General features: G+C 45.8%; 1 protein-coding gene across 3 annotated transcripts in view; it reads right to left on the bottom strand.

The window, feature by feature from the left end:
- Pitpnm3 (PITPNM family member 3) overlaps positions 1 to 27,933 on the bottom strand; it is a 97,150-nt gene that overhangs the window by 55,112 nt on the left and 14,105 nt on the right. For 2 of the 3 annotated variants that reach the window (XR_012912352.1, XM_075991782.1), the window contains exons 2-3: positions 24,334 to 24,429; positions 8,070 to 8,177 (exon numbers count right to left, since the gene is read on the bottom strand). Coding sequence is in view for 2 of the 3 variants with exons in the window: in XM_075991782.1 (XP_075847897.1) it covers positions 8,070 to 8,177; positions 24,334 to 24,429 (204 nt within the window). In the remaining variant the exon portion in view is untranslated. Of the gene's footprint in view, positions 1 to 8,069; positions 8,178 to 24,333; positions 24,430 to 26,848; positions 26,891 to 27,933 lie in introns of all 3 variants that reach the window. The other variant, XM_075991780.1, reaches the window with a different exon arrangement.

Raw genomic sequence — 27,933 nt, 5'->3', positions numbered from 1 at the left:
GGAAATGAAAATCCAAAGCACTCACTAGGAGGCAATAACCTAAAAGGCAGCGGATATGAGCACCGAGCATCAGGGAGGATCTGGAAACCCAGGCCCCTTTCATGTCGCCAGAGGGAATGTGAAAGGGGCGCCTGCTTTGGAAGATGCTGCCAGTTCTTCAAAAAGTTAAACAAAATTCCCATATTGGACAAAAATTCTAACGCTTAGGTATGTATCAAGAGGGTTGATTGCATGTATACACACATACGTGTGGGTACACACATTAACACACACACATGCACACAGCCAAAAAGTGGAAGCGTGTGGTGTGTCTGCACCATGGAGTAACAGGGAACGTAAGATAAGATGGAGCACTGATATGTGCTCCAATAGAGGAGAGGCTCGGAAAGCGATAACAGCGGAGAGAAGTCAGACACAAAGGGCCACGTCTGCTGGAGTCCATCGACAAGGGTCTCAGTGATCCTCAAGCGGAAAGGGGTTTCTTTTGGGGGAGGCAAAGAATGTTCTGAAAGTAGGTAACAGTGAATGGCTATGCGCAGACATACAAAAACCACGGGATGAACACTTTGAAAGAGTGAATTCTATGGCACGTGAATTATACCTCAGCTTAAAAATAGAATTTGGCAAGAGGTATTTCACTTGGACAGCGTTCGCAGGGGCTGCACGTTCCTGAGCTAATGGAATCAGAAAGCCACTGCCCTGTGCAGTGATCTCGCTTTCAAGCCGTGGCTAATTGATCACACCTCAAGTGTGTGGTCTGTTCTCGCCCATCTCCAATCAACAGGAAACTCAGAGATTTAGTAGAGCAAAAGGGAACTTCAGAAAACATAGAATGAACCTGTGGTCTCAATGACGCAATGCCGGGTTAGGTGAAAACCAAAACCGGATGGGAGCATAAGAAAGTGGGAAGATGATTGCTGAAATGAAACCCGCTCCACAGATGCCGACAGAAAGCGCCGAGGAAGAGAAAATGGACTAGCTGCTGATTAGAGCTAAGGAAAACCACCCAGAACCCAAACAGGACCAAGAAATAATACAGACAAGTTAGTCAGATATTAATGGCATACCCCTTTAATCCCAGCACTTGGGAGGCGAGGCATGCATGTGAGTTCAAGGTTAACCTGTTTTATACAAGGAGTTCCAGGGCAACCAGAGCTACATAGTGAGACCCTCTCTTAAAATAAATAAAAAATAAATTTAAAAAAAGGTGGGGTGTGAGGGATAAGGACAAGTTCGAAATTGAAATGCCACTGCAAAAATTCTTGCATCAGTCCAGCATAAGCACTGGAAGGGCCAACAGGAAAAATGTACTTGAATTGAAGGAACAATGAAAAGGAAACTTCCCAGCCATGATGAGAACATCCAGGGGCCAGCGCACAAACAATGCCAGTGAATCCCACTCAGAAAGTGTGAGCAGAATGCAAAGAGAACACTGGAGCATTGACAGCTTCAGGGACAGAAACCCCAGGCTCTCCACCCAGGAATGAGGATTACATTTACCTCCGACTGCTCGCCAGAGACACAGCATGCAAGAAAGCTACTGAAAAAGATCTGGATGGAACTGACATTGCATTCAAAGGCAAAACAAAGGCATGCTTAAAAACACCTGGACTTGTTGAACAGGCCAGATGGTTCAGGGGGTATAGCCCCTTGTCACCAAGCCTGACCTGTGTTTGAGCCCCAGAACCCATATGGTAGAAGAAAAGACCAGACTTTCAGAAACTGTCTCCTGCTCGACACACAGGCACACATGCAAATAAATGTTTAAAAATGCAAGTTTTTAGAAATACAGGAAAAGGATGTGTAAAAAAAAAAAAATTGGTTATGCCAATCAAAGGTATTAAAAAACTGAAAGGAGAAAGGTTGATATATTTGAACTAAAAGATAAAGAAAATAGAACCTACAAGCAGAGGAAATTTACTTTTAAAAACATCATGGAAGCCTTCTGTAGTGAACACATTTTTAATCCAGTACTAGGGAAGCAGAGGTAGACGGGTCTCTGTGAGATCAGCCTGGTCTACAGAGCAAGTTCCAGGAAGCCTGAGCTACAGAGAGACCCTGTCTCAAAAAACAAAAACAAAACAAAAACTGTAAGGAATGTTCAGAGAGGGGAAAACATACAATAAACAAGAAAGGGCCTTGAAGAAATAATACTTAAAAATCAAACATTTTAGCCACAAGGTACTGAAAATTTCAAATTGACAATAAAAAATAATCCATTCACCAAGATTTTTATAAATGGTTCTGAGTATTCATTAGATCAAGAAGAAAACGGAGGTTTTGAACTCCTTGGGCATGACTGAGTAAGAAGATTCCTTATTCAGACCTGTGAGATGGACCAGTGGGCAGGATGCCTGTTTTGTGGTGAGCAAAACTTGTACAATGGAGGAGTCTCCTTTAAGGAAAAAAAATCATCAAAAGATATTTGCAAAATTAATCTCCCACTGAAAATGTAACCCCCGCCCCAACGCCTCAGAAAAGACTGGTGAGTGTCTTCTGTTCTCTCTAAACTGGATCACATGGAGAGTAGGAGGGGAAGTCATAAAATAAAAGCAATATCAATTTATATAAATTAAATAGAAAAAAAAAGAGTTGGCAGTAGAGCTGATTAAAAATAAAACTAAGAACCATACTTTTTTTTCAAAATTGGTAAATCTTTGACAAAAAGATTTGAGAATGATGGAGAAGAATGAATACTAACAGTTGGGAAACTAGAAAAGATAATTTTTAAGAAAGTTTTCTTTTTTTCAACCTGATGGTGGGCATTTCTGAAACCATAAGGTAAGGACTGTCCTTTCTTGTCAAGTGGGTGACATTACCACAATCAGAATCAAACAAAAGTCTGCCATGATTTTATCTGCTAGGTACTGGTCTAGGGATACAAACACCTCAGGTACCTGTTGTACAAATTTGTGATATTTTTATTGTGAACTGTGATTTTGGCACTAAAAGTGGATCACTGGGGCTGGAGAGATGGCTCAGTGATTGAGAGCACTTGCTCTCTTCCAGGGGAACCGAGTTCAGTTCCCAGCACCCACATGGCAGTTTACAGCCACCTGGAACTCCAGTTCTGAGTAATCAGATGTCCTCTGCTGGCCTCCACAGGCACTTGCATGCATGTGGTGCAGATAAATTCATGTATATAGACACATAAACACATAAATGAAAGTAAATAAATTGCTCCCTTAAGTGGGTTGCCCTGTTACAGAGATTGGAGTAAATATGGAGGCAAACTTCTAAGATAGCTATATGATGCAATTTACAAAGAAAAATAAGTAGTGTAAATATTGGCAAGAATATAACTGCTAAGATTTTTCGATGATATGGCACATTGAAAAACCCAAAAGACTCAGCTGACAAACTGTTCATGCTGGTACAAGATTTCGAAGAAGCAAAATTTCAAATATGCAGCTGTGATGGTTCATTTTGATTGTCACTTTTATCATACTACGAGTTCAGACCCTCAGCAGTCACATAAATGTGGGTAGGTGTGGCAGTCTGCCTGTGATATCAGCCCCTAGCAAGCTAGTTAGACAGACGAACCAGATGAGTAAACTTCAAGAAACCCTGCCTCGATACACTAAGTAGATAATGATTGAGAAAGGCACCTAATGCCAAACTCTGGTCTCATACATGTGTGGCATGCACATGTATAAACATGCAGACACACATACCACACATAGACACCTGTTAAGACAAAAAAAAAAAAGGAAAAAGCCAGCTGAGTCCAGACATGTTCCTGTCTCTGTTTCTTGACCCAGGAAGGTGTGGTCCCTGCTCAGACCGGATAGATTGTATCCGGAGACAAAATAACCTTCTCTCCTTTAAGGTGGTTCCTGTCAGGCTTTGGGTCTTGGTCTTGAGAAAAGTAACTCACTCAATAGCAGAAAATAAGATACATCTAGAACATGTAAGGACATATAAGCAAAAGATAAATATTCCAATAGAAGATGGGTAAAAAATGTGTTTAAGAAAGTAGTTACTGTGGAGGCAGAGGTAGGCAGATCTCTGTGAGTTCAAGGTCAACCTGGTCTATATAGTGAGTTCTGGGACAGTCAGATGCTGTTTCAACATACACACTCATAATAACAATAACAACAACAATAATAAATTAAGAAGAGGGGCTAGAGAGAGAGAGAGAGAGAGAGAGAGAGTTCAGTAGCTGAGAATGCACACTGCTCTTGTAGAGAACCTGAGTTTGATTCCCAGCATCCATGTCAGGAAGCTCACAACCACCTATAGCTCCAGCTCCAGGAGACCTGATGCCCTTGTCTGGTTGCTGTGGGCACCTACATTCATGTGCATCTAACCACACACAGCATACACAGGTATATATAACTTTAAAAAATGAAATAAACCTTTAAGCATTCTTCTCATAACGAAAAATATCTGTCACTACAGAATGTCTATGTAAATGATGGTGCATCTATTGTACAATACTGCAGACAAAAAGAATGGGATGAATCTGTTTGCCATCGAAAAAGCTCTTCAAGGCTACTGCTAAGTTGAAAAAAAAACAAGTGATTTGCAACACTAATGTCTAATTTGAGCCACTGAACTATGTCAGTTGGAGAGCTGTACAAGGAGGTCTAAGGTGAAAGGGACCAGGAAGGAAGGTTTTGGCTTTGTTTTTATTGTTTGATTTTCTTCCAACAAGAACGTAGTCGAGAAAGAAGGTGGGTATTTGTACGCTAATGCTCACAGCTGCATTAATCACAATAGGTAGAAACCTGAATGTCCATCAATAGATGAATGGATTAACACACTGGGAATATACAATGGAAAATTATTCAGTCACAAAATGAAATAAAGTCCTGATTCATACTGCAACATGGATGAATCTCAAAAGTATTATGCTAATAAAAAAGCCAGCTACAAAAGGACAAACACCGTATGATCTTACTTCTGAGGGGCCTAGAGAAGAGATGGGAAGCAGCCTGCTATCTGTCAGGGGCTGAGGGGTGAGGATTGGTGCTCAATACAGCATGTCAGTCTGGAATGGTAACAAAGTTCTAATGCTGCATGAGGACAGCCAGACAGCAATGTGACGTCATGCTGCTGACCCAGACACTGAACATATTTTTAAAAATATGCTCTGTAGATTTTACAACAATAAAAATGCTAATTAAAATAGAACAAGTAATGATCAACTAATAACTAAAATGCACAGGGCTCACACCTAAGATCTCTTTTTAGTGAAATATACATCACCTCAAATGTGAATCTGTAGCCTGGCCTACAATAAAGAGCAATGACAGGCAAAGGACAGAAACAAAGCCAGAAGAGCCCTGGAGAGGAAGATAACATCTGCACAGAGCAGACCCAGACCCGGGATCCTGGAATCCCGGCTCCCAGGATGGAGGCTCCCAGGCTAAGGACTGAGTACAAGCTGCCAACTCGAGATTTGATCCCAGTCTGTGGATGGTGAGGAGCTAAAGTGGATCCTTGAAGGAATGTGATATCCATAAAAGAATACTTACACATATGCACACATACCCCAATATACACATACATACAAACACATAGACACACAAATACACATATACACATAATACTTAAACACATACACATATATATGCAATATACACACAAACACAAATATACAAACACTTAAACACACATACATATATACAAATGCACACAACATAAACATACACACAAACACAAATATATACAAACACTTAAATACATACATATATACAATTGCACATAACTTACACACAAACACATATATGTACATATAAATGCATATATACATACATATATACACAAAAATTCACATCTACATACACACAGAGAGAGTCAGACACCATTCCTTTGGGACAGCAACCAAAAAAACATTCACAGACAGTGAGAAAGAAAAAGTCACACATGAGTAATTAACACCCTAAGTCTGTGCCACTTATGGGTGTGGGGTCTAAATTTATACCACCCATGGGGAATAGAAACCATGAACTGTAGGTTTAGCATAAAAATATTCAAGGTGACTGAAATCCCCCAGTTCAGAGAAAGAAAAACAAGAGCAACTAGACTTGGAAGACAGAGGCAGAAGGATCTTTGTGAGTTTGAGACAGCCTGGTCTACAGAGTGAGGCCAGGAAAGCAAGGAACACATAAAGAGACCCTGTCTAAAAAAATGAGAGAGAGAGAGAGAGAGAGAGAGAGAGAGAGAGAGAGAGAGAGAGAGAGAGCAGTCTCTCTGGGGACATGTGCGTGGTCTAAGACATGAAGAAATGCACAGAACAGACAACTGGGTGACCAAGAGACCAAGATGTGGTCACAGTTTAAAAAGAAAAGAAGCATAACCCAGGATCACGTGCACACAGGTACACATTCCCCAGGGCCAGCACCCTCAAAGTTCGGACGTTAGGATGGCCAAGAAGTGCCTGTGTGGCGTGATAGAAATGGTGGTGGACAGAAAAGATGGAAAGCAAAAGATAATTCAAGGGGCAGTGGAAGGTCAGCAGCATTGAGAAGTTGTGGAGACAAGGGGTCTTTTAGTCATGCAGACAGGGTGTTGCCAGCAAACAGGAGTCTGGAGCCCCTACGAGCTCCTGTTTGGAGGTAAGGCCATCAGCCAGGCACTACCATGAAGGGGTCCTCCGGATGAGATGTGAATGGAAGGGCAGAAAGCTTGAAGCTGGCAGGCGCATATTGATGAAGTGCAAGATGGTTCACTCATCATCATAATGACCTGATTGCATTACTGAAAGCATGATCTCATAATTCGCACACCCGTGTTACTCGTACCCCCACACTGCAGCTGAATAAAACAAGACTCGGAGAGCTCCTGATATGTGGCAGGACGGAGGCTCCTGTACAGACCTTATACTTCAGAGGCTCTGCCTGACCCATGAACCTTCCTTCTGCTTTCTTTCCCCTTCCACTCCCCCCACCCACCACCACACCACCCTCACCGTTTGCACTGTCTCTCCCTCACCCCTGCTGAGCTCACACTGGGTCTGAGTCACATGAGCCTTAGCAGACAGGTGGGGGTGGAAGCGAGGAGGAAAAGCCAACTGAGCAGTGACTACAGACCTGGGTTTGTCTTTTTGTGGCTACTAAGCCTGGCTGGAGAGTGGGATCCAGAATATGGGAACCATTCTGGATTCCTTCTGAGCTCCTGGGGTGAAGCAAAGAGCAGACTGAGGACCCAGCCAAAAATACGTGGCTGGGCACTCTCAACCACACCAGTAGAACCAACTCTTTAAATGGCCCCTAGATTACTGTTACATTCAAGGAAGGCTCCAGTCTTCATCTGGCCCCTAAGGCCAATTTAGAGACAGTGTCCCAGCCTAGAAGGACCTTAAATAAGACCCAGACCCAGTTTCTCGTAGCTTCTTCATTCTTAAAATGAAAACAATAACTTGAGCCTGCCTGTCTCTCAGGATAGGTACTTCTGCATGGAACAAGCTCTAATTCAAAACAGAAGGGATTTGGGATAAAAAAAAAAGGAGTGAATTCTGGAGCACAATGGCCATTTTCTTGGGCTGGGCTAACACCACCTTCTCTGGGCAACTCCTGATTAGGTTGGCTGTGGCTACTTAGCAACTCTGGCTTGCCCAGACTAAAACCATCGAGTGTTTTGGTCTGGTCGAGAAAGGATCGGAAAAATGAAATGGATGTTAGGGATTGGATGTGTCTGTTCCCAAAAGTTCATATGCTGGGAGCTTAGTTCCCAGTGTAATAGCTTGGAGACTATGGAGTATCTTAAAGATGGAGCCTGCTAGGAAGTGATTGGGCTGTGACTACTCCCTTGGGAAGGGACTCACGCAGGTCTTGTGAGCAGGTTAGTTCCTGGAAGTCTATCTATCTAAATGATTTCAATCCCATAGACCTAGAATTCTAACAGTTTGACCTAGATAACCCTTGATTACCCGTGGCTCCTGAGCGCTACTCTGAGGACAGAAGAGGTGTCCTATTGAAGTGCCCTGGGGTTGTTTTGTCCCAGTCAGCCCCCACATACGGTCCCTCAAAGAGTCTTATATGTCCCAGGCACAAAGGGCAGCCTCCACCCCCACCCTGTAACACACACATGCACAGCCAGTCTTGGGAGAGGCAGAGGCTCACCTTGATGCTCTTCCAGCTTCCCCATGGTCTCAATCTGCTCCACCAGGTCATTGGAGCTCCACTGGCTCATGCCAATAAGGATGGCGCTCTTACCTTCAGCCACCTCCTCTGAGGGAAGGGGAGAGATGGATGTTAGCAAATGGGGCCAGGTATGGGTGGCTCTAACGGAGCTGGTGTCTAAGGGGGTACTCATTTCACCCACAGCTGAAAAGGATTTTAAAAGCTTTTGGCTTCTTTTCTTCAGTGCTAGAGATGGGACCCAGGACCTTGCACATGGCAGACAAGAGCTCTACCACTGAGCTTTGCCGTCCACCCAAGACTTCAACTACTGAAAGTATCTTCACTCACAGGACTAACTATTAAGGAATTTGTCACTGCAACCGTGACACTGTGACTCAGCAGGGCCCATCTATAGCAAAAGAAAGTGGCAATGAGACAATTATCCACTCCAAGCACTGAGAATAGCATTTCTTGGAAAGAAAAGACCAAAAACTCATGATTTGCCCATGGTTTTCCTCCAGAAATGTGACTGGACTTCTATGAACCTCCGTTTTCCCAACAGTAAAATAAACAGGCAATGTCCACCTCACAGGGTTCTGGGGAGGATCAGCTGAGGTGAAGGGTTTCAGAGCCTCGGTGCACAGAGGGGGCCCAGAGATAAGAGCCATTGTGCTCCCGTCTCCTCCTGACAAGTCGCTCACCAGCAAGGTTTGGGCTGGTTGGATCTGGAGTGGTGCTGGAGTAACTCTGAGGTAAGGGGAGGGAAAGCCTTCTGGTTCTAAGGTGTATGAGCTGCATGGAGACCTTAGCTTCCATCTCAACTGCAGGAACCTTCTAATGTCTCCATTCCTGCTCCACTTCCCCTAGCCCTGTCTCTGTCCGTAATGATTACTCTGGGAAGAAGCAGTGGGGCTCCTATCTCCCATCCACACCATACACAAGCCTCTGGGTCCCCCACCACACCTGTGACACAATCCTTGCTCGTGAGAAGGAATGTTTCTATAAGAGCACACCAGTGGGAACAGACACACTTCTCACTGTCACTGCCTACCCAAGCTGAGCCGTCATGGTGAAGAGCTTTGTGGATTCCTTCACACCACAGAAAGCAAGGGTGTTGAGGAGAACCCCCAATTCCGGGTCATAAAGAATAAAAGCTGATAGCTGCCTTTCAGGCAGAGCGTTTCTCCAGCAACCAATATGGCGGACAAAAAGTTTTGGGAGCTGTCCAGCGTTCTGACTCACACTAGCGCTCAGTAATCCAGATCTCATATCTGAAAATGCCTCCTGCCTTATTGTGTTATTTATTTGATTGATTTAACAGTCATCATTAAACTTTTACTAGTGATACTGGTATACATATTTACAAATATTAATTCATAAGGTAGACATGGTGGTGCATGCCTGCAATTCTAGCATTAGGAGGTGAAGGCAGGAGATCAGATGTTCAAGATAGCTTTGATTATATCGTGGATTCAAGACCAACCAGGACGACATAAGACCCTCTCTCAAACCACATAAAGCAAAACCAAAAAGAAACTAATTCAATTCTTGTACAAATGGGAGTAATAGTGGGGCTAGGAATGGCTCTGTCAATAAAGTCTTGCTATCTAAGCATGAAGACAAGTTCAGATTACCAGAACCAACTACAAAAAACAAAAAAAAAGACTTCACATGCCTGTAACCAACCCCAGTGCTGGAAGTTGTGAGACAAAGACAGGTGGGTCCTGAAGCTGATTAATCAGACAGTCTTACCAAATCAAATTTCAGGTATAGTGGAAAGTCATCAAAACAGACACCCAGCCTCTCTCTCCACATACACATACACATGAAAACCCCACAGCAACAAGCGTATGCACACAGAATCTCTCTCACACAACAACAACAACAACAAGGAACAATAATTACTATCTTTATTTTGTAAACCAGGAAACTGAAGCAAACAGAAGTTGAATGATCCCTGCTCAAAGGTTCTGCCTAGCACCTGGATTCAAAACCAGATACACTGAGCACTTGAGTAAACTATGATGTCCCTCAGCCTGCCACTGTGGCATACAACTGTAATCCCAGCACTTGGGAAGCTGTGGTAGGAGGACCATTAGGTTTGGGGCCAACCTAGGCTACATAGCGAGAACCTGACTCACAAAAAAGCATAAAGAATGCCATGCCCTAACATTTTACCCTCCCGATATCCTGTCCTGGACATCCTGTATTGGTTGGCCCCACACACCTGGACAGCTTCCTCTGAAAGACCCTACAGACCCCCTCCTCAAAACCCGCAGCTAGCATGCTCCCGGGGGAACGTCCTGTTTGTTTTAAACAAATCTCCGGATCAGCAGCCAGCCTGCTCCCGTAAGAACATCCCAGGTGCCTGAGAGAACAGGAGATAGAGATAGGAAGACTGCAAGGCAAGATGTCAATAAGATAGGATGTCAACAAAGCAGGTTAGTTATAAGATAGGAACAGGATGACTGTTGCCAGGCATCCATGCTGAGAGAGGAAACCTTTCATGCCCCCCGCCACATTCCGATAACCACGCTTTTGCTTCTGTAAACTTGCTTCTTGCTGACACCCATGCTAAGAGGGGAAACCATTCATGCCCCCGCCTCATTCCGGTCGATCGATAACCACGCTTTTGCTTCTGTAAACTTGCTTTTTGCTCTTCCCTATAAAAAGCCCGTCCTCCAGTTGGCAGGTGCGCAAGTCCTCCGAAAGACTTGCTGCCCGCAGGTACCTGTGTTTACTCAATAAACCTCTTGCTAATTGCATCCTGTGGCCTGGTCTCGGAGTGTCCTGGTTCTGGGGTCTTCATCAGAGAGGAAAGGTCCTCTCTGAGGGTCTTTCATTTGGTGCGTTGGCCGGGAATTGAAGACCTTCACCCAGGAGCTACCGACCCACCACCGGGAGGTAAGCTGGCCAGCACCCATTCGTTAGTCTGTGTCTGTGTCATTTGTGTTCTTTGTTAAGCTCTGTACGCTCAGATCTGAGTGCTCTGAATCTGGCGAGGTAGAAAGGAACTGACGAGTTCGGACTTTCCCTCGCAGCCTTTTGGAAGACGTTCCAGGGGCGTCTGGAGCCTTCGGGGCTCAACCCGTGTCGGAAAGATACGTGGATCTGGTTGGAGAAGGGAGGTCTGGACTCCCATTGTCTCCGTCTGAAATTTTGCTTTCGGCATTACGCCGAATCCGAGCCGGCGCATCTGTATTGTCTGTGTATTTTTGTGCTTAATATGTTCTTTGTTTTGTATATCTGTTTGTACTCGAGTCTAAATCTGGTACCATGGGGCAGTAAATAACCACCTCTTTGACCCCAACTCTATGAAAATCCAAAAGGAACGCTGACAGTCTGCCCCTCCTTTACTTCTCTAGGCTGTGCTGCTGAACTGCCCTGCTTGCTATTGCAAGGGGGGAGGGAGCAGGGCTGTGATCTCCTGCGGCGCAGCCTGGAGCCAGGCCTAGGCAGGCAGCCTGGCCTCTGAGCAAACTTCTCAGCAGGACGCAGGGCAGGGCATGGCAGCAACCCTGGCCCAAGTCAGAAAAGGGGGCAGCTGTGGGCACCCCCTGAAATCCCTGTGCTGAGAGTGAAGTCCTCTCTTGCTGACCTGAAGTCCACCAGCACCGCAGGGGAGGACTGGGGGAGGAGGGCTGCCTTAGACAGTCCAAGGTGTTCCCTCCCCCTACAGCCAGTGCAAAGGTCTTCACAGCTGCTACTGGCAGTGTGAGGGCTAAAGAGGAACTGAGTTGAGGCTTCCAGACGGTGGACCAATCCTGACCTCACAAGTTCCCTGGAGGGAATTCCTCCTGGGGCCTCTGGAATCCCATTCAGAGAAAAGCTGCTAGATTGCTGTGAGTACTGAGGTGGGGTATGGGAAGCTTGTGCTATACAACTAGGAGCTCACTATGGACAGAGCTGAGACTGAAGCCAGGTCCTGGAAGGATCCCCAGTGGGGTTCCCTGTGGAGAAGGCTTGTTTTCCCTGGAAAATAAGGTGCTAGAGATTGAATGGCAGCCCCCATCTGCAAATGCCATGTAAAACCTTGTGCCAAAGATCTGTGGCCCTTGCCCAGGGGAAATAGCTGGTGCTAACGCCAGGGTCACAGAACTAAGGCCTCCTGTGGAGACACATGCCAGCCAGTTGGGTCCAAGCTGGTGCTAATTCCTCCCCACAGGACCCAGTAAGCCTGGGAACCTACAGTAGGCTGTTTCTCTGGGGTCGGATACCCTATTAAAAAGCAAAGGTCCCCTAAAGAACCTGGACCTTTCCATTTTGGCAGTAGGGCAAGAGATTGCAAGTAAATATCCCTGTGGCTGTTGGTAAATGGTGAATGTGGATTCAGGAGTGGCAGGTAATGGAGTAAGCTGACATTAAAAGGGCCTACCAGCCCTGATAACATCTGTCTTCCGGGGATGCTCTATACCAGTCATCATGTGCTGCATCCAGGTAAAAGCCTCTGGTTTAAAAATTGGGAAAATTAAATTAAGTCACTTTAAAATAATATGCTTATAAAAAAACCTACAGATTGTTGGTTTCTATATTTCTTACTATGCAGTGTGTCCAGAGGAAAGTAAATTCCCAGCTCTGTTTAGATGGATGCAGGACTACACTGTCTTCAAGAACTATTGCTGTAAAAGGCCTGGCACAGGGCCAGGGCCATATGAACAGCCCAGCTGAGCTTCTAAGCCAGCCCATGTTTAGATCTGAATTTAACACTTGTCTGCTCACAATGCTTGTGATAAGGTGGGGGCCCCGAGTTGCCCCACAAGGCAAAGATCTGCTAAAGCCTCTCACCCCACTACGATGGCAAAGGGGGTGTTACTGAATGATGAGGTTGAGTTAAAATGGCCCTTTTGACTCTTTATAATGTTTATGGCTATTTTAAAAAAAAACATGGCAAAGATTCTCATTTATTATTAATATAAAAAGGTGCATTTTGGGTTGTTTTCAGATTCTGTCAATGATAATATAAAGGATGTCGCTAAGTTTTTAAGGTAATATGTTATCTAATTCTGAAAATCCACCATGCTAATGTTCAAAGTAGCTGTAAGCATAAATTGTCAAATGATATTTTTAATCTTGGTCAGTTTTACAGGAATAAGATAAAATCTCAGAATTGTTTAATTTGCATTTCCCTGATGATTAAGGATGTTATATTTAAGCAAATTTTAAATATCTTTCAGTCATTTCAAGTTCATTTGTTGAGAATTTACAGTTTTGGTCTGTGACATAATTGTACTGAAATGTTTGTTTTTATGAGGATTAAGTTCCTAAGTTCCTTATATGTCTCATGATACCTCCCCATTCTACAGGTTGATATTACATTCCGTTGATTATATCCTTTGCTATACAAAAAGCGTCTCAGTTTTAAAAATCTTATTTATTGATTGTTTCTCTCAATGTCTATGCCACTGAGGCTGTGTTTGAAAATGAATTTTAAACTTTTTTTCCTTCTATAAAAAGTTCAATATTGTTGGTTTTATGTTAAAGTCTTTAATTTGTTTGGATTTCAGTTTTGTGCATAGAGATAAATATGGATCTATCTTCATTCTTCTACATGATAATGTCTAATTAATTCTTAAAGGGAGAAACTGACAGTCAAAATGCTGAGCTCATGGCAAATCTCAGGGGGGGGCTGCAAGGCACCCCACTAATTCGGCCAAGGTAAGAGAGGTTCTCCAGGGACCAGTTACAATCTATGCTCCTTAAATGATTAATAAAAGTTTACAGGCATTTTACCCAACCTCTGAAGGTCAGCAGACAGCAGTAGCCATGGCCTACATAGGACAGGCAACATCAGATATAAGAAAAAGTTACAGCAAGTAGATAGGTCACAAGATTATACCTAGTAAAATTTGGAGAGACAAAAAAAAAATGTTAAACGAGGGACAGAGAAAGGGAAGCGAAAGAGAGAGAGGCGGGAAGCAAAAGAAAGATAGGACTCAGACAGATTAGGAGCCTGGGCAACAGAAGATCAAAGACAAATGAAGAGGAACACTGGAACTGAGTAAAGAATACAAACTGGACACCTTACGAACTAGAAATTTGGGAAAAAGACAAATAAATGACTCGTTCCTCCCTGGTCACTTCTGAATGTATGACCAAAGCCTTTTGTTGACCAAACGAGGGACTTTTGCTTTCGCTGCTGTTTTCAGTTCTGCAGGAGACGCAGGCTGCTTGTCTGCCTCTGCCTCTACCACGCCCTCCTCACCAGGATGACCACCTCTCCCTGCCATCACCGCTGAAGAAATCCTCACCTCCTAGCAACTGCCTTGGTGCTGTGCTTGCTCTAAAGCCTGCATGAGCCCTGACTGCTCACTCTACAGTCTTGCTCCCCTCACCCATGTCAGACTGTGATACAGCAGTCACCATGCTACCACAGGTGCCCTCCTGTGCCAGACTACTGCTCCTGTGCTGGGCTGACGTCGATGGACTAAGGATCCTACCAGCATCTGCATAAAGGACAGGCAAATGGCAAAATGGCAGGCTAAGCTGTGCCAGGCAGAGCCGAAAATGAGGGCGAAGCTTGCCAGGGGCACAAGGCTGGCAGTCCGAGCTAAGCAGGTACACAAGACTGAAGGTAAGCGGAAGGCGGGGGCAACATTGGTGGACAGGAAGCAAATGATCTGGGCCAGTAACCTCCCTTCAGGGATGGCGGCCTGACCAGAACGCTGAACTTGTGGCTTTGATACAAGCTCTACAGATGGCAGAGGGAACGTCTATACTAACAGCAGGTATGCTTTAAAGCAATATACAGACAAAAAGGACTGTTGACATCTGCTGAAATTTTGAGCCTCCAGGAGGCCACACATTTGCCAAAGAAGACAGCCATCATACATTGACCAAGATTGAGATATCCAATGTAATGGCTAAGAAGATCATAAAAAAAAATCATCCTAAGGTTTGGGATGCCCAAGATAATCATGTCCCATAATAGACCTGCCTTTGTTGCCCAGGTAAGTTAGGGTGTGGCCAAGACATTGGGGATCAATTGGAACTTAAGCTTACCAACCCCAAAGCTCAGGGCAGATAGATAGGATAAATAAGATTCTAAAAGAACAAATTGACATAATTGGCCCTGGAGACCAGCAAATGACTGGACAGACCTCCCTCCCTCCTGTCCTGTCCTGGGTTCAAAACACCCCGGCAATCGCTGCCACTAGTTCTGTTGCCTGGCTAGTTAGCTGCTGCTCATGTATCCGCTGACAGTGGCTGACCCTGGTGATGAAATCCTGAGCTCAAGGCTTACACAGGGCAGGCACATCTGCTATAAGGTGGGCTTATATCACCTTTAAGGCTCTTCTTTCCTAGAGTCAGAAACCCACAGGGCTCTGCTCATTTTTTTTAGGGTCTTTTGAAGCACAATATCAGACAGCAGAAGCAAAAGGCAATTCTGTTCTGTTCCTCCACTGTGTGTCTGGGACTTATTGACAGGAATTATTTTTTTACAGTTTGAGATTTTTCCGGATCAGACCGTTTTGTGCAGATAACTTCAGAGAAAAAGCAAACACACCTAAAGCTTCCTTACCTCTTGATAGATTTTGTTTTTCTACAGGAAAATCTTGTTTTAATCTGTGGGGTTATGAAATGATATGGCTTTCAAAAGATAAACAGATATGGTTTAATATATGATAAAATAGATGTCAATGGGATGTTAAAACTTTTTTTAATGCTGTACTTACAAATGTAAAGCCTGGGTAAGGTCAGTCTCAAAAAGATATTTATGTCCTCATTCGCTGTCCTCTGGCTTTAGGGCTTTTTGTTTTGTTTTAAACATTTGTCATTCTATATTGCATTTTCTCTCATTGTTTGTTAAAGTTCTCACAATGGACACAACCCTGTACATTTGGATAAAGCTGATGCTACAGGATGCAATGGAAACCTGTAGATGCCATGTGGTGCCAGCTGGACCGAAACTGACTTCTCCGGCACATTCTCTGGAGTTGAGGAACAACACTCCCGGTGTCTACAGCAAAAGAGATTTGTATTCATAATACTGAACTTGCCTCTTATGAGAAGGCATCCATGTGTTTCTTAGGGCTGAGTTAAGCTCTTTGTAGTCAATAGACTATTATTGCCACAGTGTTGGGTGCTATTCTCGGGTCTACAGTGGTTCACAATGTCTACCATGTAGTTACTTTCAAGCCTCATTCAGATAATTTTGTTAAGAGCTATGCACACCCTAGAGATGTTCTACTATCTTCCTCCAATACTGCTCTGTAAAGTATAAGTTATTTTGTCCCATCAGTTGTACTAGTTTTCATATGGCTATTGTCTGAGCAAATCTTTCAGAGGTGGTGCTCCATAACAGGAGGGGCCTGGACCTGTTGCTTTTAAAGAAAGGGAGTCTTTGTGCTACACTCAGGGGAAAATGTTACTTTTATGCTGACCATACTGGATTGGTTAGAAGATCCATGACTAAGCTTAGAGAGAGGTTAAGACAGAGACAAAGCTGTTCGAATCACAACAAGGATGGTTCGACGGATGGGTTAATAAGTCTCCCTGGTTTACAACTCTATTGTCTTCTTTGATGGGTCCCTTGATTATCCTCCTTCTGCTACTCCTGTTTGGGCCTTGCATCTTAAACCGCCTGGTCCAGTTTATAAAAGACAGGCTGTCAGTCATTCAGGCCCTAGTACTGACCCATCAGTATCACATGTTACCACAACAAGATACCGAGGTTCTGTAATTGCTTTGAGTAAAAGATTTAACTCATTAACAAAAGAAAAAGGGGGAAATGAAAGACCCTACAGACCCCCTCCTCAAAACCCGCAGCTAGCATGCTCCCGGGGGAACGTCCTGTTTGTTTTAAACAAATCTCCGGATCAGCAGCCAGCCTGCTCCCGTAAGAACATCCCAGGTGCCTGAGAGAACAGGAGATAGAGATAGGAAGACTGCAAGGCAAGATGTCAATAAGATAGGATGTCAACAAAGCAGGTTAGTTATAAGATAGGAACAGGATGACTGTTGCCAGGCATCCATGCTGAGAGAGGAAACCTTTCATGCCCCCCGCCACATTCCGATAACCACGCTTTTGCTTCTGTAAACTTGCTTCTTGCTGACACCCATGCTAAGAGGGGAAACCATTCATGCCCCCGCCTCATTCCGGTCGATCGATAACCACGCTTTTGCTTCTGTAAACTTGCTTTTTGCTCTTCCCTATAAAAAGCCCGTCCTCCAGTTGGCAGGTGCGCAAGTCCTCCGAAAGACTTGCTGCCCGCAGGTACCTGTGTTTACTCAATAAACCTCTTGCTAATTGCATCCTGTGGCCTGGTCTCGGAGTGTCCTGGTTCTGGGGTCTTCATCAGAGAGGAAAGGTCCTCTCTGAGGGTCTTTCACCTCAATCAGGTATGCTCCTTCTGGGGACAAGTTCACACCTGTAAGTGGCATCAAATACTTGGCAAGTCTCTGAACCAACTTCTGGTGCCCATTGTACAAGCTGTGAACTTTCCTTTTGCACACACACACACACTTTGGTCTGTTTTCTTGTCCCTCAAACAGCAATAAAACCTATAGCTCTCCTACTCTTCTAGCAAGCTGCCACAGGAACAAATGATATAATAAACTTGAAAGAACTACACAAGCTAAAACACTGTGCAAAAATACAAGGTACCATCATCCTTGAAGAAGCAGAACCGCAATGAGGTTAGAGCCAGGCAGAGTGGCACACGCCTTAATTCTGTCTCTTGGCTCTGTTGATTACCCAAGCAAGCGGGTATTTCTTTGCCCATTCCAACAACTATCCTACAGCAAAAAGACTCCTAAGCACATACTGTGTGACCTCTGTCCCACAGGAAGTCAGTGATGTGAAGGACACCACCATAAAGAACTCTGGGAAGACCAGAGAGCGGGGTGCCAGGTAGGTGCTCAGTACGTACTGGTGAGTGCTTCCTACAATGCAGGAGATTCTATCCCAGAGGTGTGTGTGAGGCTGCCAGAGCCCTTGGGGTCTGCCAGGGCTCCATATCTCTGAGCATGCAGACTTCTGTGCATCAGGGCTCTTTCTCTCTGTCTCTCTCTCCCTGTGTGGCTCAACTCCCTTTGCCTTTGGTCTCTTGTCTGGTTTTCCATCAAACATTTCTTTCTCTCACAAACTCAGCATGATCCCTCCTGCCTGGTTCCAGTCCCTGTCGTCGTGCCCCCCCCCCCCAAAGATGGGTTCTCAAGGGTTTTCTTCCCATGAGCCTATATCTCTTAGGGTCCTTGAACTTGCCTCTGTGTCTCTCAGACTCCCTGTGTTCTCTCAGGATGTCCTCACTGTCTCTCCCTTGTCCTACCACACCCCAGTATCTGCCCTCCTCCCCTCCCTCTGGGTCTCTCCTTTTCTCTGAGTGGAAGAGCCTCCTTAATCTCTCTTATGTCTTTGGATTTCCTTTTCTTCTGCAGGATCTTGTCTCCTGCGTAGGGTCCTCACTCCATTTGGGAGGCTTTCCTGCCCTTTGCCCCTCCTCTTCCTGATCACTAGCTGTCTTACGCATCCCCACATTCCCCACCCCCCTCAGTTCTGCACTCCTGAGCGCTCTCTCTCTCTCTCTCTCTCTCTCTCTCTCTCTCTCTCTCTCTCTCTCTCTCTCTCGTGTGTGTGTGTGTGTGTGTGTGTGTGTGTGTCCGTCCGTGTGTGTCCTCTCTCCCTCTCTCCCTCCTGCTTCCTTTCTCGAATCTCCCCTGGGTTGCTCCCTCTCCCTGTCTCTCTGCCCTATTCTCCGGTTCTCCCTCTCCACTTGCCCACCCTTCCAAATGCTTTGTCTCTTGCCTCTCCTTCCCCCTGGAATTCTTGCCTGTCGTTGCCCCCCCCCCCCCCCCCCGCTCTCCACATTCAGCCTTCATATCTTCACTCTGGAAGCAATGGGCTTTGCCCCCTATAAGGCCCAGAACTCACTCTCTCTCTCTCTCTCTCTCTCTCTCTCTCTCTCTCTCTCTCTCTCTCACACACACACACACACACACACACACACACACACACACACACACACGGAGAAGGGCAGAGGGGTGAGAGAATGCACAGCATGTAAAACGGCTCCTTTCAGAGTGTTTCCTATCAGAAAGGCCCAACCCTAGCCTCCCTCCACTTTCTCTCCTGGTAGAGTAGCCTCCCCACAGTACCCACAGGACCCCAGAGGAAACATCTGAATGACTGCCCTGGGAACTGAGTATATGTTCCTTTGCATGCTAGTTCCCATACCCACGTAGCCCCTGGTGCAGACACTGTGGCAGCATCTCCAGTCCCTCCCCACGTTAAGCTCCATGCTGAGCCTCACTCACTTGGAGTACAAACTCTGACCTTACCCCCAGCACGACTCTGCCCCTGGCTATGCCCCTGACAAAGCCTGGGAGCATCCTGTAAGCCCAGCCTCCAGAGCAAGCTAGCAGGAAGCCTTTCTTCCTTCCCAGGGCTCAGGTACTGTCCTGGGTCTCCAGCTCATGGAGCAGAGGACTTGTCACCTTCTCTAGTTGGTTGTCCAATGGCATTCATATCAGGCCCATAAAAACAGTCTTTCTAAGGACATTAGTGCTTATTGCTTGGTCCTCACCTTCACCCTGCCCTAACACAGACCTCATCCTGGATGTCTCTACACTCTACTCATTCTCCTTCACCTTGATGATGGTCCCTACCTTACCTCACCCCCAGAAATTTTAGGGCAGCATCATGACGCTCTCTCCATCCCCTCCCCTAACAAGGGATAAGAGCAGGGCCTTAGAGACCCCTGTGGTTTGCATCTACAAGAGTTCCTCTGTCTAGCAATCACCACTCTACTCCCCATGGCCTCTTTCCTCTTCATCCATGGACTAAATGGCTACATTCCTATTGTCTTCTAGAGGAAAAAGGGGGGGTTGAGACATGCCTAAGCTCAGAGAGCCGCCAGCCAGTGGACCTCAGATCCCAGGTTTCCTTCTCCGTCTTTTCCCAGCTTGGAGTCTCTGCCAGTCCACGATCTCACAGCAGAAGCCCAACCAAGGAGGGAAGACCTAGCCCAAGTTCCCCATCAGCTATGAGACCTGCCCTTGCCTTAGAGTCTTCTGTAAAATGGGGCTATTAATCTCAGCACCATATTCTCCTAGGTGCTATGGAAGGCAGAGGACTACAACCATGAATGGTCTATGCTGTCCAGCATCCAGGACTACACACTCCAGCCTTACATGAAGCAGAAACAGGGGACTAGCCTAATCCTGAGAACCAAGAAAAAGAGAATGGAGATGGATAAAGGACAGGAGGCTGGCGCCCTGAGAGGGGAAGGTGTCTCTGCTTTGTTCTTGGTTAGACTTCCCAGCGCCAGTGTACCTAAATATAATCAGGCTCCAGATCCCTCAGTTCCCCAGCCGCTGGCCCTGCAAAGGCCAAGTCCAGTCTGTTCATGCATATTCATCGAAGGAGGGGTGGATACTTAGACGCCAGAGAGGAGACCCAAAAGAAACAGGTACTTCTCAACTCAATGAGGGAATGTGCCTAGACATTGTGGGCCATGAGAATAGCAATCCCTAACAGTTCTTATTTTTATCTTGATGCCTTTCAACTTTCATTAGTTTTTATTGTGTAAATTTAAATCTTCTAATAAAAATTTGGGAGAAATGAATGAATGAATAAAATGAAACAGCTAACGTGATGTTTTGAACACTGTAGGTACTGCAAGGCAGTAATTGTGATCTCTGCTTCACCCTCCTTCCCACCCTGAGAAGCCATTGATCTGCTCCTGTCCCTGCAGGCAGAGTGGCATTTTCTAAAGTTTTGCTGTCAGGGCAGTCACACCGTGCTCTTCTGCAGCCGGACTTGTTTTCTGTCAGGGTGACTTATTCCGATGTCGTCCCCACTGCCACCCGCCTCAGTTCGTTCCTTCTGTCTAGACCAGACTCTGTTTCGCCATTCGCTCACTGGTTTTCATTTGGGACATTTTCAGATTGGGATTAGAATAAATCAGGCTGGCATAACATTTCCCTTAATTTGAGTAAACACTTAGAAGCAACAGGACAGGATGAAGCCCAGGCCCTTGTGCATGCTGGGAAATTGATCTACACCTCACACCCCTCTTTAATAGCTGCCATCAATTTTTTTTTCATTTCCCCTGAGAATAGTTTGAAAGGACCGGTTATTTCACATTTTGTTGAGCTTTTGTTGTTGTTGTTGTTTTGGGTTTCTGTTTGCTTGTTTGTTTGTTTTTCAAGACAGGGTTTCTCTGTGTCCTGGCTGCTCTGGAACTCACAGAGATCCACCTGCCTCAGCCTCCCAAGTGCTGGGATTAAAGGCATGCGCCACCATTGCCTCACCTCAGCCAGTTATTCTGATAGAACATTATAACAGGTACATAGTGGTATCATTACAATCTAAACAATTCATTATATTTGTTTATTTTAAGTGCATATGGAGAGGTACTCTTGTACTACAGAACACATGTGGAGGTCAGAGGGCAACTCTCAGGAGATGGTTCTCTGCTTCCACTACCTTAGTTCCCGGGATCGAACTCAGGTCATGAAGCTTGGCAACAAGCACCTTTACCTACTGAGTCATTTCACCAGCCCATCTTTACAGGTTGCTTTGTTTTGTTTTGTTTTGTTTTAAATGTGTGAGTGTACACATACATGTATGTACACATGCATGTGGACACCAGGAGATAAACTCGGTATCATTTTCAGGAACACAATCCATTTCCTTGAGAGAGTCTCTCACTGGAACTCATCAGTTAGACCAGACTCACTGGTATTGTGTTGGCCTCCACAGTTCTGGGATTACATCAATGCCTGGTGTCTTCATGTAAGTGGATTGCTGGGGATTGAACTCGGGTACCTGTGCTAGCAAGGCAAACACTTTACCAGCTGAGCCACCCTTCCAGTCCTCTCTACCGTTTTGATTTGCCTTTCCTTGAGGATTGATGGTGTTGAGCAACTGTTCATGTGTTTGTTTGCCATTCAAACACTCTCTGCAGTGAAGTGCCTATTGCTCTGTGTTCTTCTTAGAGCAATTCTCAGTGTATTTTATTTGCCAAAGCACTGTCTTCTCCCTTTCCACCTGTTATCTAAGCGGTAGCTCCATGAGGTCTGGAATGGGGTCTGTCTTCTCTACACTGAGGGTGGGGCCTAACGCTGATTGAGCATATACTCAATAAATAGCCATGATAGAAGGGAGTAAATGAGGTAGAATTCTACCCTCTGCTCTGTTACAATCTGTAGCCCTAAATAAATCCCCTGCCTCCGTTTCTCACCTTGTAAAATGGGATGGGACTGCGAAGAAGGCTAAGCAGTAAAATGCTTGCTGTGTGAGTGACTTGGTTTGATCCCCAACAATCATGTAAAAGGCTGGGTAATTTACAATCTCAGAGCTGGGGAGATGGAGACAAGTGGGTCCCTGGAACTCTTTAACTAGCCTGACTAGTCTGATTGATGTTCCTTGGGCCATTGAAAGACCCTGTCCCAAAATTAAGGTGGATGGCATCTGAAGAACGACACTCAAGGTTGACTTCTATTATCTACACACAAACACAAACACACATAAACAAATCACACACACAAACACATTGTATACAAATATGCACATAAAAGACCTAGAGGGGCATCCCAGGTCTTATATGATCTGGGTCTGAGGCCACCCCCTGAGGGAGAGCCTGGAATCCTGGGAGATCAGAAAGAAGGAGATGACAAGACAGAGGGAGGGAAGAACAGAGGTGTGCTGTGGCCGCACGCGAGCACATGGGAAGGCCAGGTTCTCTGAGACTGAGGAGAGGAAAACAGACACGGCTGAGGGCAGCTGAGAGAGACAGCAGTCCCAGGGATGGGGGCAGGCAGGACCTCCAGCTGTTCACAGGGAAGATGGGTCAGCAGCCCCAAGACAGATATGACCCGGTGCCCCCACAGATGCTTGCCTCCTGCAGCATGTCATCATAGCAGCTAGGGACACACAGCCCTGATGAACTGCAGAAATATTGAAATGAAACTCTTCTGCGTATCAAAATATTGAAGCTGTGTTGTCATACTGTGGGCTAGTTGCTATGGAGAAACACAGCCCTGGCAGCCACTCCAATCAGACACCAAGGGAAGATGGGAAATGAGCCCCCAACGGGCTGTTTTAGGGATAGCATTGGGGAGAGGTTTCTCTGCCCAGAGCCAGGGATGGGGAAGCCTTGAATGAGGTCAGCCCCCGCATCCAGCCAGGCTTCCCGGGAAATCTTCTGAACCCTAATATTTGGGAAACGTTCTCGAATTGGGGGTATACAGAGCTGAGAGGAAAACTGAGACCCCAAGAAGGGAAAGACTTAACTGAAGCCAAAGTTAGGGTCATGTTCAGACCAGTCCCCGCTGTCCTGTTCGAGGTCTAGATGACGCCTAAGGTCTGTCTGTCTTCAAGATCATGTTTACCAGGCATTTCACACTGGTCCCATTCCAAATAAGTTAACACCCAGGGTAGGACCAACAAAGCTAGAAGGCACCGGGACCCTCCAACTGGGATCAGACTCACAGGGTTTTTCACCACTCATACCCAGGCTGGCTCAGCGTGGCTACCTTCTCTTCTCTCCTAATTCCAGATTGACACATCTCCCACCCCGGCATCTGCCTGATACAATCACACCTTGGTGCCTGTGTTCTCTCTACCTGAAATGCCACTCTTGGGGTCCCTCTGGGTGCCATTTGGGTGCCCACTATCTGTCACAGCTCCCCTGAGCATCGCTGGTGGCTCTCTTCATATCTGTGAAGCCTGTCTTGGAAGCGACATGGATACTGTAGGCATCCCAGACCAGTCTCATCGCTCACTCCTTTTCCCCTGGCATACCACCTCTAACCACCTCCAACCACCTCCGTTCAGGGGCCCAAACATTCTTCAGTCGTTCCTAATTTAGAGACACCACACCTGCTCTCACATCTGTCTGGAAGCCTCTTTCGTCTCCTCACCTGACAAGCTCCTACTTCCTGACTCTGCAGAAAGGATATCCCGCCCACATCAAAGCCAGTGCCCTGGCTGAATTCTCCCTCATGTCAGCTGGTAGCTTTTACTTGATGGCCTCACTCCCACCAAGGCCCTTTGTATCATCTTGTGATGTTTGCCTCTCGAGCTAGCTCATACGGTTATGAGAACGGCAAGCAAAACCACCGTATCCCATGGTGTCCGAATCACCTTCCACATATTAGGAGATTTAAAAACATTTCTAATCCCACCAATTATCTAAGCATGGAGTGCAAAACTGCAAGAAGTCTGCAAGAAGGGTGGAGAAGGCTCTCGGCCTCAGCAGGGATCCACCTTTTAGGACATCTCAAAAGGTCGCCCAACTGGTGGTATGGAGATGGAACTTACCTCTAGCATCAAAGAATTCATCATCTGAACTCTCCACCGAATCACTGAGGACATTCCGAAGGTGCCAGGGGGCACCGCCACCCGGGGAAGGGCCACCTACCAAAGAGAGCATATATGTTAGTCAAGACTAATAGAGTGCCCCCAATACAGTGGGGCCAGTTTGAGACCCCTCAGACAAAAATCAACCTCATCCTCCATGTCTGGGTTCTTCCAGACAAAAATCAACCTCATCCTCCATGTCTGGGTTCTCCCCTTCTGTAGCCTCAGACCACACTAATCCTTCTCACCACGGTGTTTTCATTTAAGTCCAAAAATTGTCTCTGAGGAAGCTCCACAGGGAACGATTGGGAGTGGCCCAGAGACTTAACCAAAGAGAGTGTATTGGTCAGCATTAGTTGAGCTTTGGTAATAAAATATCTCAGCTGTTTATAGCAACGGTGATTCACTTCCACTTACAAGGGCCAGATAGGGCCCTTTTCATCATGCTCGCTCCAAGGAGCCATCATAATGATGTCACCATCTCAAAATGAGATGTCAAGGTCCAGTGAAGCAAGGAAACGCAGGAAATCATGCCCAGATTTAAACGCTTCTACCCAGGAGTGGCATGCTCTGTTCCCATTTCCTTGATCAAAGCCCCATGGGAAGACCAGGCATCCTGTTGACCACCAAAGATATCAGCCACACACAGTACATGCAGGACAGGACAGGGCTCAGCACCACACATCCAAGTGAAGAGGGACATGATTGAGGATGTGTCCTGTCTCTGCCATTAGCAATCTGAAAAGCCATTTCCTTCCCATCCCAGCCTCAGTTTCCCCCCTCCCCCTGCAGACAATCAATCTCCAGCTGAATGGATAAGAAATTATGTATTCCGTGCCTGAGTTTCAGGAGGGTTCAAAATTGGCAGCAGCCACTATTAGTCTCCCCCAAAGGCAGCATGCAAAGCTAAGGGCCCTCCGGAGCAAGGACAAACATGGACACTGAGAGTGGTCCCTTGCACCAAACTCTGTCCCATCTTAGTTCCTGCCCTCGGGCCAAAGGGAGGTAGGGCAAGAACACAGCAAGCACCTACCCCCACTCTCTAATCCTCCCTATTCAGCACTCTGGGTTTCACATGGGACCAGCATGCACACGAAGCCCTCTGCATACACACTCCAACGTGTGAGAGATGCAAGAGATTGCAGGTAGATTGCAATCTGGTTTTTAGAATGAAAACCATGGAAGTGGTAGAAGAAAATCAACCTGGTAATTTTCCTAGGGACGTTCCCAAAGACAGAGGTATAAACGGCTCATAGTATCTCGATGATACCTATACTGCAAGAGAAACCCCGGCATTCATCTGCAGGAGATGAGCTACACACGTCCATATACAGCCATATGAGATGCCCAGCAGCTGATGAAAGAATGAAGTAGCGCATTAGGCGCTGACATGGGAAGATGCCCATGGTGTATGGTTGGGAGAAATACACAAGAGAGTTCCAGAATATTCTTTTGACCTCCTTTTTTAAAATGACATACACCTGCATGCTGAGAGATACGTGTGGCATGTGGGCTAAGGGGTCAGGCCTGGGTTCAAGCTGAGGTCTTGCCTCTTAGAAGCTGTGTGATGTCAAGTGAGTTGCCTCTCCTCTCTGTGCACTGGTTTCCTCATCTATACTGTGGGGCTCGTCCATGCCAGCCTTAGGAGCGAATTGCAAAGATTAAACAAAATGCACGAAAAGCTTAGCATCATGTCTTGCAAAGATCAAGTGTTTGGAACAGTAATTATTACATAAATATGCTTCTAGAGGTGTTAAAATGTTTGGGAGGACACATGCCAAGATGCCATTTATAAACATTTATCTCTATGGAGTGGTATTTGATAAGAGAAGGCAGAGGAAACTCAGCTTTCACACTGTGTGCGTAATCTCATATGATTACCAAGATTTTGGTCTCCTTTTGCCAGTTCTAAGAGGCACCTTCCCCACACAAGCATCTTTGGAACTGCGTGGTGACTTAGGTGAGGGTACATCATGAGCCAAGTAGCATCATTCATTCCTTCTCCTCACTGATATGTAGAATAAGGCTGTATCCTGCAGTCTGGGCACGTTCAATAAAAAACATTAAATCACCATGCATATAGGGTACGTCTTCCCTGTGCCAGAGGCTTTGGCCATCAGACTGTCACTTCCTGTCCCCACAAAGACTGGGGGGCCAGTAATACCAACAATGCTTCTGCCTCAGCTTCCCCATCTGTATGATGAGAAACATGATTGCAGCCCCCCTATGGAGGGATAAAATGTGATTCTAAATCTAGAGAGTCCATCCGGCACATAGTTGGTACCGAGAACCGTGAGAGGTGGGCTACTGCCCAACCTTAGGCGGGGAACGCAGTATGTGGAGAACCCACTACATCCCAGCTCACCCCACCCCACCAGCCTGCAGGATGCTGGCACTACTCCCCACCCTGAGCATGAACAGTTTCTGGAGAGGCCAACCCTCCTGCCCTGCCCAGAACAAACTCCCAGACACATACCCAGGTTATGTTCTATGGTTTGCAGCCAAGAGAGAGAACATTCTGAAACACAAAAGGGCAAAGGTCACAGGAAGCACCAATGTGGAATTCCCCTCTAGATGCGAAGTCATTTCTGGCCCCACAGTTTCTATGGAGCCCCTTGAAACTTCAGAAGGACAGGGGCACTCAGTTTCCCACCCTTAGGCCTGGCATTGCTGTAAGGAGGTCTGAACGTAGATGTGACTTTCTACCATGAATATGAGACTATTTTCTAAATAGATGTAGAAGTTTTGGGCTAGTGCAATAAGACAAGAAAAAAATGGAAAATATAAATTGAGAAACCAGAAACAAACTTGTGTTTATTCTGAGATCACATGATCATCTACACAAAAAGGCCAAAACTCTACAGAGAGAACCCACTGGAACTAATGCTTGAGCATAGTATGACTAGCAGGAACCGAGATGAATATGCAAGAATTCACTGCATTCCTGCACACCAGTAACAAGCAGCTGGAATTTGATTTATGCCTCAATAGTTTTTGTGATATGGTATTGTCTTTTTGTTCTCAAATATATGTGGAGATTTTTGTGACTCCAAAACACAACCAGTGGGGCTAGACAGATGCATCGGAAGTTAAAAACACACACTGCTCTTGCAAAGGGCTCAACTTCCATTCCCACATCAGGAGGCTCTCAGCTGTCTGGACTCCAGCTCAGGAGGAAGCTGAGTCTTTTACTTCCTCAGAGCTCCTGCACACATGGGCACTGACTCACACCCCAACACATACACACACACACACACACACACACACACACACAAATAAAAATAAACCTGAAAAAAATTAAGAATGTAAAAACAGTGGCCAGACAATGGTGGTGCATGTCTTTAGTCCCACCACTCTGGAGGCAGAAATAGATGGATCCCTGAGTTCGAGGCCAGCCTGGTCTACAAAGTGAGTTCCAGGACAGCCAAGGCTACACAGAGAACAAAAAAATAAAACAAGACAAGACAAAAATCATTTAAAATTTGCCCTAAACTTACATTAACTTGATTAATAGTTTTCTCAAGAAACAGATGTTAGTTATTAAAATTATCATATAGCCTA

Source organism: Microtus pennsylvanicus, chromosome 11 (assembly GCF_037038515.1).
Source record: "Microtus pennsylvanicus isolate mMicPen1 chromosome 11, mMicPen1.hap1, whole genome shotgun sequence".
NCBI classification, from domain to species: Eukaryota; Metazoa; Chordata; class Mammalia; order Rodentia; family Cricetidae; genus Microtus; species Microtus pennsylvanicus.
This window is presented reverse-complemented; position numbering and strand designations above follow the sequence as displayed.